At 41.4% G+C, this 14,264-nt stretch overlaps 1 protein-coding gene across 2 annotated transcripts in view; it reads right to left on the reverse strand.

Moving 5' to 3' along the window:
• Window positions 1-293: 293 nt before the first annotated feature.
• The window catches only part of Zcchc4 (zinc finger CCHC-type containing 4), a 58,489-nt gene continuing 44,518 nt past the window's right edge, over window positions 294-14,264 (reverse strand). Inside the window, exons 9-13 of one of the 2 annotated variants that reach the window (XM_004656096.3) lie at window positions 10,176-10,297; window positions 9,857-9,932; window positions 7,233-7,284; window positions 6,607-6,751; window positions 294-949 (exon numbers count right to left, since the gene is read on the reverse strand). In XM_004656096.3, coding sequence (XP_004656153.3) covers window positions 904-949; window positions 6,607-6,751; window positions 7,233-7,284; window positions 9,857-9,932; window positions 10,176-10,297 — 441 coding nt within the window. In that variant the 3' untranslated portion in view covers window positions 294-903. Of the gene's footprint in view, window positions 950-6,606; window positions 6,767-7,232; window positions 7,285-9,856; window positions 9,933-10,175; window positions 10,298-14,264 lie in introns of both variants that reach the window. The other variant, XM_045161136.1, reaches the window with a different exon arrangement.

Raw genomic sequence — 14,264 nt, forward strand, 5'->3', positions numbered from 1 at the left:
CTATGTGAGCATGAGGACCATGTTTGATCCTTAGCACACAGAGGCAGGCCTATAGTCCAGCGTCAGGGACACCAGGGGTCAGGAATGGACTTGCAGGTCAGAAAAACAGCATGCTCCGGGTTCACTGAAAGACTCTGTCTCAGAGAAATATGGCAGATGAGGGGCAGGTGGACTCTCCTCTGGCCTCTGCACATGTATGCATGGGGCACAAGTATCTGTGCACACGTGTATATACCACACACACACATGCATGCACGCACACACACATGAAAGAAAAAGACAACTGGGAAAAGTACTAGCAAAATAAATATTTAGTAATAACAACAATTACAATCTTTCTATCTTTAGAGTGCCTTTGTAAAAATTCTGCCTCTTGTCTTCAGATACGCTATAAAATGAATTATACATGAAATTTCTTTGACAGAGAGTTTAAACTATTGCTTAGAATTTAAATATTTTCATCTCTAAATTAACATAAAAGCTTGACATATTGTCCCTTGCATTTTTGTCTTCTATTACCTATAAAAGAACACTACATGCCCATTTTTCAGACAGCAGAAGCCAAATAATAAACTGTGAAGGACTGAAAGAACAGCGAGCCTGAACAGCAGCGGGAGACAGAGAATGCCCCTGGTCTCCAGAGAGCTGGATGATGGGACAATAAGCCAGCAAATGCCACCTGCCTGTTACTGAGCTTAGGAAGGTGCACACCTTTGAAAGCAACTGAATTTAAGTCCAGTGTGGCACTTGCAGAAAATGGCATCAAAGGTTGGACCATAAATCTTCCTTATTCTGCAGTCGCTGGACATTTAAGAGCAAGGATATTGATGGGATCTCTCCTCCCCTTCTTTCTCCTCGCAGCACATGTGTGATTCATGGATTGTCCTTTCGTGGGCTCCATTTTTATCTTATTACTTTTCTTTGCTTCTGCTTCTGCTTTCTGACAGCTCTGAAAAGCAAGGCGCTAAATTACTTTACAGAACGAGCACAGTGAATTATGTAATTATATTGGAGTTTAATTAACTGGCTAACCAAATAAGAAAATAGGAGGCAAAGAATTTACTGTATCGTAAGCATAAATCCTCTGTATCCTAACCATGACAACAAGGAAACAGTCAGAGGCCTGACCAAGCAAAATGTTTCAGAGGACATTTCTTTAAAAGATGGTTTCTACAGACTTAGAACAAGCTATTCAGGATAAGCACACCACAGAGGTGAACAGGCAGGCCAATGAGTTTGTCTTTTGGGCACATTTATAGTGCTCAACTCAGCACTTTGATTTCCAAATCCCTGAATTACAGTTTTCAGAAAGGGATTAGTACATGTGGCAGTCAGCAGGGAGAGGAAAAATGTGATGGCACCTCAGAGGGACCATTTCATAAGCCCATAGCCACTTCTTCCTCCGCAGATGTAAAGGTTCTGACAAGCTCCTCAAGGGACGCTGCCTTCTGTGCACCCCAGCTTCCTGAAGATGAGCTTGGAGTGGCCCTCCGAGGACACTGCATCACACCAAGAGAAATGATTCTTTGCTGCTGCTATTCTCTGAGCTAGGTTACAGGCAGCCTGTGACAGGCAGGGCTACCATTCACTCACTTCTCTCTGCTGAGTCACACCACTTAGCCTGTCAAGAACCAAAGACTGGCTCACACTGACAGCAGCGGCGATTTGGAAATGCTCCTGACTGACTGCCCAGCAGTTAAGAGTCACCTCCCAGGAGCCACCACAAGCTTGACCCTTTTATGGTCTTCCCAGAACAAAATCTGAGAAGAGTTTCATGAACAGTGTGCAATCGCCAACAATCAGACATGGGACTCACTTTGTCCACTTAGCATAGTATATATTAGGTACTGAGAATACAAAAAAATGAATGAGCAAAATTTCTGACTTCAAGGAACTGGAGATAGGACAAGGAAGAAGTCTCCCTGTACCAGAATGTTTGTAGGTGAAACACTTGAAAACTTTAGAGCCCTACAATCTTCCAGGGAGAAAGTGGCAGAGGCAGCCGGCCTACAGAACCTGTACCTTAATCACCCGGGGTGACTCCTCAACCAGTCACGTCTAGCCACACAATTATAAATATTAGCACTTTCACGTGACCACTGGACAGAACCTGCCCAACCAACTCTGCCACATTTTGCACTGCAGACTAGGGGTTCTAACAGTTCAAAAGAGAACTGTCATCTTGTTGAGGAGATGGCTTGCTGCACAAGCAAGATGATCTGAGTTCACATCCCCTAAACTCATGTTAAGCCAGATGCAGCAGCATGAGTATTTGTAATCCCAGGGCCTATCGGAAGATGGAAGGCAGACACAAGAGAGTCCCCAGAGGCTCACATAGCAAACAACAAAGACCCTGCCTCAAACTCGATGGAGCCAAGGACTGACACCCAAGATTGTCTCCGACCTCCACATATGTGCCAAGGCCCATGTGTTCTTGAGTGTGCATGTGTGTGTGTGCACACACACACACACTTAAAAAATAGATTATTTATTTATCAGAGACACATAGAGGGAGAGAGAGAGAATGGACACACCAGGGCCTCTAGCCACTGCAAACGAACTCTACATGCATGTGCACCATGCGCATCTGGCTTACATGGAACCTGGAGAATCAAACCTGTGTCCTTAGGCTTCACAGGAAAACACTTTTAACTGCTAAACCATCTCTCCAGCCCCATGCTTTTTTTCTTTTCTTTTCTTTTGATTTTTCAGGGTAGATACTGCTTTAGCCCAGGCTGACTGAAAGGCACTATGTAGTCTCAGGCGAGCCGCAAATCCACTGTGATCGCCTACTTTGGCCTCTCAAGTGCTACGACTGAAGGCGCGTGCCACTACTCCTAGCTTCACACACACACTTTAAAAATTCTCCGAAAGGGGGCTGGAGAGATGGCCTAATGGTTAAGATGCTTTCCTGCAAAGCCAAAGGACCCAGGTTCTATTCACCTGGACCCATGTAAGCCCGATGCACAAAGTGGCATATGCATCTGGAATTCATTTGCAATGGCTGGAGATCAGGGTGCACACATTCTTTCTTTCTCTCTCTCTGTCTATGTGCCTCTCTCTCACACACACACACACTCGTTCTCTTAAATAAATAAATAAAAATATTTAAAAATATTTAAAAAATCTCCTAAAGGCCTGGAAGAGATTGTTTGGTGGTTGGAGGTGTCTACTGACCGGTCTAGATCTGCAGAAGCTTCAGAAAGCCACACGACAGAGGCTCACATGCCTCAACCCCTATGCACCTGCACTAATGGGAGACAGAGTCGAGAGAGTCCTGAAGGCTCCTGGGCCAGCTAGTCTGGCCTTCCCAAGAGCAAAACAAGAGAGACCCTGTCTCAAACAAGGTGGAAGGAGAGGACCAGCACCCCAAGGCTGTCCTCTGACAAGGTGCACACTTGCACTGTGGCATGTGCTGGCCCAAACATACATTTTCAAAAACACACAAAATATTTAAAAAATAAAATAAAATCTTCCACCCTTATATTGTCTTGTACACATTATATAAATCTCCTTTCTACCAGTCATTTCCTTAAAAGTGGGATAATTTCCTGATAAAGATTTAGCAAATTTATGAAGAACCCTACCTCAAAAAAAAAAAAGAAAAAGAATAAGTTCTAATAGAAAAGTAAATGAAGCCATGTGTCTCTGTACATGAAATTTAAATTTCTCTTTGGTTCATCTACTCATAAGGAAGACCAAAAAAAAAAATGAACCAGTTTTACTAGAAAATGCAGTAGACAAAACCAAAAGGGAAGTGTTTAAAAATATTCATTTGCATTATAAACACACAAAACTTTCCAGAGAAACAGTCTTTGAACTGGAATGAATTGATTGATCATAAATTAATCATTTGTTTTAAAATTAGGTTGACCTAATATTTGTCCCCTAAATTACAGGAATTATGTAACTGACAGAATGAGCTTTTGCCACAAGAGGGAGCCAGCATCATTCCAGTTCACACAGGAAAATTCTACTAAGGAAAAATAAAATATAACATAGCTATAAAATACATCTGACTGGAAGATCTTTTATACAATGTATGTTTAAATAGATATTAAAATTATATGCCATTATAAAGAAAAAACATTTTTTGTCAATTTCATTGTTTTTAAAAAATATTTTTATGTACTTGAGAATATGGGTGTGCCAGGACCTCTTGTCACTTTGCACATCTGGCTCTGTGTGGGTACAGGGGAACTGAACGCAAGCCACAAGGCTGTGTAAGCAAGTGCCTTTAACCACTGAGCAAGATCTCCCCAGGCCCATAATTTTAAAAAATTTTATTTATTTATTTGAGAGAAAGAATGAGAAAATACATATGCCAGAGCCTCTTCCCCCAACTCCCACCCCCAAGGTAGAGTCTCACCCTAGCCCAGGCTGACCTGGAATTCACCATGTAGTCTCAGAGTGGCCTTGAATTCATGGCAAATCTCTTACCTCTGCTTCCTGAGTGCTGGGATTAAAGGTGTGCGCCACCACACCAGGGCCTCTTGACAGTGCAAATAAGCTCCAGACACAGAAGTACGTGCCACTTTGTGCATCTGGCTTTATGTGTGTACTGGAAAAACTGAACCCCAGGCTGGCTTGCTTTGTAAGCAAGCACCTTCAACTGCTAAGCAAACTTCCCAGTCCCAGGGCTGGAGATAGCTTAGCGGTAAAGGCATTTGCCTGAGAAGCCTAAGGACCTAGGTTCAACTCCCCAGAACCCATATAAGCCAGATGTACAAGGTGACACAGCACACAAGGTCGCACATGTGTACAAGATGGTACATATGTCTGGAGTTCAACTGTTGTGGCTGGAGGCTCTGGTGCGCCAATTCTTTCTTTCTTTCTCTCTTGCGTGCGTGCGCACGCGCACGCACACACACACACACACACAAAGTGGCAGTCTGCTGGGTTTGTCTCAAAAACATAAACAAATAAAAAAGAAAACACAGCTGGGCGTGGTAGTGCACACCTTTAATTGCAGCATTCAGGAAGCAGAGGTAGGGGAATTGCTGAGAGTTCCAGGCCAGCCTAAGAGTACATAGTGAATTCAAGGTCAGTCTTACTTACAGTGAGACTCTACCTCAAAAAAAAGAAGAAAGAAAACATGATGCCTATCATCAACTTTAGTTTAAAATTAAAAAGAAAAAAAAAAAACAACCCTACAACCACCCACATGAACCCAGTTGATACGGCAACATTTTTTCTAAATATGCTATTGTCATTGGTATAAATTCACTCTGAGTTACAACCAATGCCAAATATTCATGGGAAATATAAAAATAATCATGGGGAAAATAATAATAAATTTTAAATATTTAAGCATTAGGAAGACCTAAGGATTTTTCTTGAGATCTGATCTAACTTACAGAACTAAGATACTTCACAATTTTTCTACTGCTCTGCAATTATATGAGATGTTCAATCTGAAATGCCTTCTCCGTCTTTTCATTTATATGTGATCTGTTCCTCAAAGCCTGACAAGTATCATGTCATTCAATGAAGTCTAAACTTTCACTGAGATCTAAGCTGCTTCTGCCTCCATTGGGATCTAGCCTTTCACACTGTGAGCTCTCCTGAAGCAAGTTTTTTTCCCCTTTTTTTCTTTTTTTTTTCTTTTTTTTCCTCTATGAGAGAATGAGTTGGTGCATCAGGACCACCAGCCACTTCAATCAGACTCCAGACACATGTGCTACCTTCTGCACATATGTGATCTTACATGCTTGCATTACCTTGTGTGTCTGGCTTACGTGGGGTCTGGAAAGTCAAACCTGGGTCCTTAGGCTTCACAGGCAAGCACCTTAATTGCTAAGCCATCTCTCCAGCCCATTTTTTAATTTTTTTTTTTATTTGACAGAGAGAGAGAGAGAATAGGCATGCCAGGCCCTCCAGCCACTTCAGACGAACTCCAGACATGTGCGCCCCCTTGTGCATCTGGCTAACATGGGTCCTGGGGAATCAAACCTGGGTCCTTTGGCTTTGCAGGCAAATGCCTTAACCACTAAGCCATACCTCCAGCCCCCTATTTTTTTTAAAGGATTACTTATTTATTTATTTGCAAGGAGAGAGAGGAAGAAAGAAGAAAAACAGATAGAATGCGTGCGCCAGGACCTCCAGCCTGCAAATGAACTCCAGATGCATGTGCCACTTTGTGCAACTGGCTTTACATGAATACTGGACAATCAAACCCAGGGGGTGGGGGGGATAGTTAGGCTTTGCAGGCAAAAGCCTTAACCACTAAACCATCTCTCCAGCCTTTAAAGTTTTTTATTTATTCATTTACAAAGAGAGAGAGAGAAAAAAAATGGGGGCTCCAGGGCCCCTCAAGCCACTGCAAGAGAACTCCAGATGCATGTTTCACTTTGTGCATCTGGCTTTATGTGGGTACTAGGGAATCACACTCTGGCTGTTAGACTTAATGGGCAAGTGCCTTAACCACTGAGCCATCTCTCCAGCTCCTGAAACAAGTTCTTTGACTTGACTTCCCTCCATCTATGTAACAACACATAGTAATAAAAGCATCATTAGCCTTCTGAAGCCTCTGCATACCTTTGTAGACTGCTTCCACAAAGCTTCTCATAAGGGAGGCTTTTTTTCTAGTAAGCAGAAGTCACTCACTTGTTAGCTCTCTTCACGATGCCGACGTTGGGACAAGTACTGCGTTTGTGATCTAACTCCCCACAGATAAAGCAGCCACTTTTAGGATGTGCACAGGAGTGGTCTGGAACAGCACACTGACTGCAAGTGCTGCAGTGATTCCAGGCTGCAAAATAAAACACTTTGGAAAAAGTTCATTCAATATTATTTTATTAACTTCATTTTGTTACATTTTAAGATGGAGGGATGAACTGTGCTGGTTTGCATAGCTAGTTGTGATTAGGAGACAAAAGGAGATCACAGCGATGAGTTAAGTCCCACAAAAATCAGCAGACTTCCTTCTGTTATCAGTCAGCCAAGTCAGCCCTTCTCCATGAGGGCAGGAGCTGACAGCCACTGTCACTATAGAGGCCGGCTGAGCAGCACACTGCCCAACTGACGTAAGTCAGGCCAAATGCCACCCCGACCAGCAGAGCAGCCACATCGTCATGAAAACAGAACACACACGTGGTAATTATACAACTTCCATAAGTTACAAAGTCAGCACAGGGCTTTCCTTTTATGAATACAATAAAAATATTATCACATGATAGAAAATGACTCAAACATGTTTTCACAGGTTCTCAAACACCAAACTCAATACTTACAAGGCTTTACACACTTTTTGCAGAGAAAGCAATGTTTCCATTTCCTGCCATCCTACAAAAACAAATTGTAAGATGGTGAATTTGTTATTAAAAGCCAAGTTCCACAATTAAAAATTAAAATGTCTTATTAAAATATGTGTAAATTATTCATTCCTTATTTTTCCCTTTCCTGGGCTTCACAATTAAATACTTCGATGTTAATTTATGCATTTCTCCACTTAACTCAAATGCCTCCTTGATGGGCCTCAATTTCCTTAACTGCAAAGTTAGAAGATTTATCCAAATGATCTTGAAAATCCACTCCAGTTCAAGCCATCCAATCCTCACAAAGAAGGACTCAAATGATAATTTTGAGAGAATTAATGTTTCCATAATTTTATGTATCTATACTGAATAATCCTTAATGAAATTCACATTTTAGAGCTTTATGTAATTTAGAAAGCTAGATTGTAGGTTACTATTTGAATAATTTTTAAAATGTGAAATAAAACATACCTATAAAAGTATATTAAACACATATGTCCAATTTATGAATACCATAAAGGAAACACTGGTAAAATGTATGAGCATAGTTAAAATCCAGTATAACCAGTAATAAAATTACGTAATTATGAAAAATTTATATTTACATAGCAAAACCTTTTCTTTAGAGAATAACTTGTGCTATTTAACAAAATGAATACCCCATGCTCTTTCGATTTAGTTAAAATAAACAAAGCAACTTAAGAGTCATCTATATTCCTAAAAATAAGTAGGAGGTTTATTCATAACCTGGAAACAAAACTGTTCTTCAAATCAGTGAATGCTTATAAACTAAAATACACATAGACAACAGAATATTGTTAATAAGAATGAACTATGAAGAGACAGCAGAGGAACCTTAAATGCCCAGAAGTGAAAGAAGCCAATCGGAGAAGAGCTGTACGGGCTCTGTGACTCCACTAAAGAGGACACTGGAAAAGGCAACCCTTTGGAGAGGGCGGAAAGATCCGTGCTTTCAGGAGGACAGGGGAAGGGAAGAAGGCCCAGGCAGAGAATGGAAGACTTTAGGACAACCCAGCATTAATCTGTGTAATATTACAATGGCAGATGCAAGTCACTGTACATTCATCCAAACCCAAACAACACACAACACCCAAAAGGAATCTGAATGTAAGCTGTGAACCCTGGGTGCTAGTGTGGGTCCAGGTAGGTGCATCAACTGGAGCTAAGGCATGTGCTAGTGGGGATCTTGACAGTTAGAAGAGAAGACTACCATTGGGATGGGGATAGTAGGCATATGAGAAATCTATGTACTTATGCTTCTTTTTTTGCTGTAAATCGAAAGCCACTTTTAAAAATAAAGACTTGAGCTGGGCATGGTGGCACACGCCTTTAATCCGAGCACTAGAGAGGCAGAGGTAGGAGGATCGCTGTGAGTTCAAGGCCACCCTGAGACTATTTAGTGAATTCCAGGTCCACCTGGACCAGAGTAAGACCCTACCTCAAAAAATAAACAGCCAGGCGTGGTAGCACACACCTTTAATCCCACCCAGCACTTGGGATGCAGAGGTAGGAGAATTGCTTGAGGCCACCCTGAGATTACATAGTAAATTCCAGGTCAGCCTGAGCTAGAGTGAAACCCTACCTTGAAAAACCAAAATAAATAAATAAAGATTAAGGGATGGAAAGATGGCTCACTGGTTAAGGGGCTTGCCTGGACTCAGGTTCAATTTCCCAGAATCCACCTAAAGCTGGATGCACAAGGTGGCACATGTGTCGGAGTTGGTATGCAGTGGCTAGGGGCCCTGGCGTGCCCATTCTCTCTCTATATATACATATATGTATCTGCCCTTTTTTCTCTCATAGATAAATAAATAAAATATTTTTTAAAAATAAAGATTGAAGGGAGATGGCTCAGCAGTTAAAGGCACTAGTTTGCAAAGCCTGTGGCCTGGGTTTGATACCCCAAAACCCATGTAAAGCCAAACACAAAGTGGTACATCCATCCGGAGTTCGTCTGCAGTGGCAAGAGGCTCTAGTGCATCTATTCACATTCCCTCTCTCATAATAAAAATGTTTTCAAAAATATAAGGCGAAGAAAAAATATAATAGCTAAATACTAAAAAGGGAAGTGGGTTTCTTAGTCTCTTACCTCATCTATTAAAAAGCAGGGAGTAACTTTCTACCTTATAAGGCTATCTTGAGGATTAAATGGGTTCGCCTATGTGAAGCTCCTAGAAAAAAGCCTAGCACATACAAGGTGGGCAGTCCATGTTATTAACTATTACTTCATCAAATCGTGATAGCACCTAATAGTTCAATGCCTTGTTTGAAATATCATACTTTTGCCTTCAACAGACATAACAATTTAGTACTTTTTTAGTGCCTTACTTGAAACACCCGAATCTTAGCAGTCATACAGTAAGTACCACATGAAGATGAATTGAAATAATTACTGATGATGAAGGCAATTAAGTACTTCAAAAATCCCCTTGTACTCGATAGCTAGAAATAAAGTACTAGTATATTAAAGCATAACCGATGACAATACATATCAGTGCAGGCAAAACTAGCATTAACAAAACCACACTTGTCCAGTAAACTAATATTTATATAAGACATATCTCCTAAGAAAACCATACCTTGGATGTGCAAGCATTACAGTGCTCACAGTGTTGATTCTCAAGAGAAACGTATCGCTGGCACAGTGGACAAAACCTACCGAGGATACAAGCAGTGATATCAGCTGCACAGAGTTCCCATTCACAGAATAGATACAAGTGCACAAGGCACTCTTCCCAAAGTGGGAGATAATCGGAATTCAATTCACTATGACATTACAGACCAAATTTAAGAGGAATATTAGAACTAAATGATTCAATACCAAAAACATGTTACTGTTAGATTTATGTAACTGAATTTTCAGTGACTTGAAAATTTCAAAGTGCTACTGTGTCTTACCTGTACCCTTCTTCAGCAGGAAGGATTATCTTGCTGGGTGGGATATTGGTAAAAATACGCACAGGAGACTGCTTTCGACCTGTCTTCCCGTGTTTATAAAGTGCATGATTATCATAATCTACCTAGAAAGTAAAAAGAAAATTTACTTCAATGAGTCAACATTCACTAAGCTTCTGTAACCAATAAATAAACAAGTTTATGGCAAGACAGAGGGTGAACGAAGTGTACAGTAAAAAAAAATTTTCTTAAAAGCAAACATTTACTCAGTAACAGCCTTAGAGAGGCTTCTAAGGCAATGACATTTCATTATGAAGAGAGTAAGATTTGTAAGATACATTTATATTATCTGCTATAAGGGAAACAGCTGCAGCCTTTCTCCTAATAAGAAAGTCCATCATGGGACTGAGTGCTGACGTTAGGAACAAGGTCTCTGACAACATGTGATAGCCTTGCTGAGCCCTTCCACTTCCGTGTACAAGTTCACCACATGTCAGCCTCCAGCTCACCAGTCGAGCGCAGTCTGTCTGGCCCTCCCTCACGATGGGTCCTCTCACTTGCACAAACCCAAGCACAGGTTTAGGATCAGACACTGGCTCCTGCCACGTACTTGTTATATGACCTTAGACAAGCTTCTGCCTTCTGACTGATACTGCCTTTAAAGTTACTGTGAGAGCTGAATGAAAATGTATGTCAACTCTGTCCAGAGAGAGCATAATGTACAAAGATGAGAATGAAGATGGGGTTCACAACCATAGTTGTGCTCCCCTCAATGATTATCTCAAACCTGAGCTCTCCTGTCAAGACCCCTAACTGTGACTTCAGCTGGTTATCAGGAAAGTGACAGCTGAGAGGTATGTTCACTAACTTCTAGATTCCATCTCTTCCTCTAACCTCTTATCTATACAGATGCTCAATTTGGCCTGATATGAATCCACCTGGCTACTAAATCCATCTTTCCTTAGCTCAATGATTCTCAAAGTAGACTAGTGACACCAGTACCATCCGTGGTCTTGTTAGAAATACATATTCTTGTCCCACCCAGGACCTATTAAGAAACTCTGGGAGTGCATAGGGCCCAGCAGTTGTTAAACAAGCCCTCAAACCATAAGCTCATAAAAATGAGCTTAGCACAGGGAGACCCAAACTTCCAAAAAAGAACAGGCTTAGGAACTTACAACAGACTAGGCTTTCAAGCTAGCTATTGATAAGTGAATCACAACAGTGTGAGGAGCCCCTGATGGGAAGAAATAGGCCTTTCAAGGCTGATACCTCAGCTCTCTCCATAGCCTGGCTGAGCTTCATGTCACTGAAACCAGATTCACAAGCAAACACATTCAGGAAGGCACACTAACCAGCTTCCACAGCGGGGAAAAGCTAGTATGGGATGAGAAGAGGCAAGGAATGCAGAAAAACCATTGGGGTGGGGCGTGTTCCAGCTGGCTGCCAGCAGGGGGCATCCACAGCCTAGCCACCGTGGAAGTCCATGCAGGCTCACAAGGGCCTCTACAGATGGATGGCATCCTAACAGGGAAAGTGAGAGTTAGACAGCATTGGCAGCCCTATGTTCAAGCCCCACATTTTAAGAGAGACATTGATAAAACTGGCTCATTTCTATTGAGAATAATGGCAATGAATAGAATTTATAGTTAACAAATTGGGGGTGTTTATTCAGAAAAGAGAAGACTGGGAAGAACTGACAGCTACTTTATAACTGAAGGGGTGTCATATGGAATAGAAATTAGACTTACCCTTTATTGCCTTAGAGAACAGAACCAGGACCAATGGTTAGAAGTTAATGGGGAGCATATTTTATCTCAATATGAGAAAATTTTCTAACGATTAGAGCTATTAAATAAATTGAGTTGCCTTGTAAGGCTGCAGGACTGCTCACTAGAAGCATTCAAGTGAAGCTAGATGACTGCTTGTCATGAATTTAGCGAGAGGATTATTACACTGGGAAGTCAGCCCAGGTTACTTCTATGTTTCTTTCCAACTTTCAGAATCCTATGAATATATGTTACCTATTAGAGGCAAGACACAAAAATAGATTTTACTTCCAAGATACCTTAAAATAGTAGCTTAAGTAGTTTCTTTTCAAATGACTTAAATTCATAATTTTCCCTAATATACTCCTTTGTGTATTTGGATATATGATACCTTATTAAACTCAACAAAGGTATTTTGCACATAAACTTTTGAGTGTCATCAGAAAAAAATTTTTCCCAAGGGAATCTTAGAAGACTTTCAAATGCTGGAAAATAACATTGCAGAAAGGCTTTAGTGCATGGAATATTCTGTGCAGTATAACAGATAGCAGATGGAAGGAGGAGAACAATTTCTTTATGGTTACCCAAGAAGTCAGAGAAGGCATGTGTCAGGAAGGTGGCTGATTGCTTGCTTTTGCATAACCTAATTGAGATTATTATTATTTTTAAATGCGGGTTTGTTGTGCTAATTAACTATAAACATATGGTATGTAAAATGCATGCTGCTAGAGTAAATTAATGTACCTCTAACATACATCCATATTTCATAGCTTCATCCACACAAATAAACCTCCTGTGGAAGTGCTGTAAAGCAAACACAATTTTGCAAATTGCCTATCACTAGTGGTAGAGCTGATACACCATTTTGCCATCATTATCCCTGACATTTCACTCACAATGATGATGAGAGGTATTTTCAAATAGAAAATTTCTCCCACAGAACTGATTAATGTGATGAAGTACTGTATAGAGATGAGGGAAAGCACAAAATATCTGCAATTCCTAACTTTTAATTTGATCCATACGCAAATGTGTTCTGTAACATGAAACTGAAACTAGTTAAGTTGAGAACCAAGACATTCAAGTCAGCATCATTCTGAACCTACTATGTTCCAGGCGTTATGCCAGGGCACAGAGAGTAAGCAGGAGAGAGCACTAGCATTTCTACAACTCTGAGTCTGCCTGTTTAATTTCACAAAGATCTCAAGGGCACGTTTCAGCTCCCCAGCTCCCACCATGTTAGTAAGCCCCATATTCCATGAAACTGGACTCCAGGTCCCCTTTCAAATCCATATTTTTATTACATACTGATTTCAAGAATTTTGGTTGACTTTTTGATTTAAAAGTCCACATAGTTTTTATTAATCCCTGTATTCAACACCCCAAAAGTCCAAAGTCTCTTAACTGTTAGCCTGTAAAACCAAAAGAAAACATCAGCACAGAATAAATTCACACTGCAATAGATAGCACTGGCAACTGTAGCAGCGAAGTAGGAGAGATCCAGGTCATCCAGAGCCCACAGACGCAGGCAGAACAGCTCCAGCAGCGGCAGCACCAGGTCCGCAGGGCCACAGCTGCAAGGCTTGGCTTGAGCTGCAGGAAAAACCAGGTGAGGGGATTTTCCATTCACACTAGCCTCCTTGCAAACTAAAGAAATGTGAAGGGAGAACTGCAGTGACCACGGGAGGGAGGAGCAGATCAGGAGGTAGAGGATCACGTGGACCAGCGGGAGAACTAGAGCTACCATTCACAGCCTCACCTCCCCCACCGCCAGCACAAGTGCCAGCAAGCACCACAGACCAGGGTAAGGGAGCTCACAGCACCCAGCACCGGTGAACAGAGCAGCAATCCAGCGACCCAGACAGCCCACTTGAACCTACAGTGCACCAAAGAGGGACCAAGCAGGAGCACAGCATAACTGAGACCAAAATCATCCCAAAAGGTAACTGGGATTACACCAGGTCAGTACCTGCCAAATAAACCTGGTATATACACCTGAACCGGAAATGCTAATTGCACCTTCCATATCAGGATAAATTAAATCTGATGTATGGTCAGACTTGCCATTGTTAAATAAACTATATATTGGGCTTGTCATTTGTGGCTTCCTGATTTATAGTGGCTTTGTTTCCTCTTCTGTCATTCATTAGGGAGGGGGCTCACTTGGTCATAAGATATCTTGGAACCCTCAATAGACCGGAAATCTTAACCTCCTAGTTGACAGGATTAAGGATGTGAGGCAACACACACCCTTAGGGACTGTAACGTTGTTAGAAGATCTGGTTGTCATAACACCTACTCTTGCATAAATACTCTGTTCTGT

This window comes from Jaculus jaculus, chromosome 11, assembly GCF_020740685.1.
Source record: "Jaculus jaculus isolate mJacJac1 chromosome 11, mJacJac1.mat.Y.cur, whole genome shotgun sequence".
In the NCBI taxonomy this organism is placed as follows: domain Eukaryota; kingdom Metazoa; phylum Chordata; class Mammalia; order Rodentia; family Dipodidae; genus Jaculus; species Jaculus jaculus.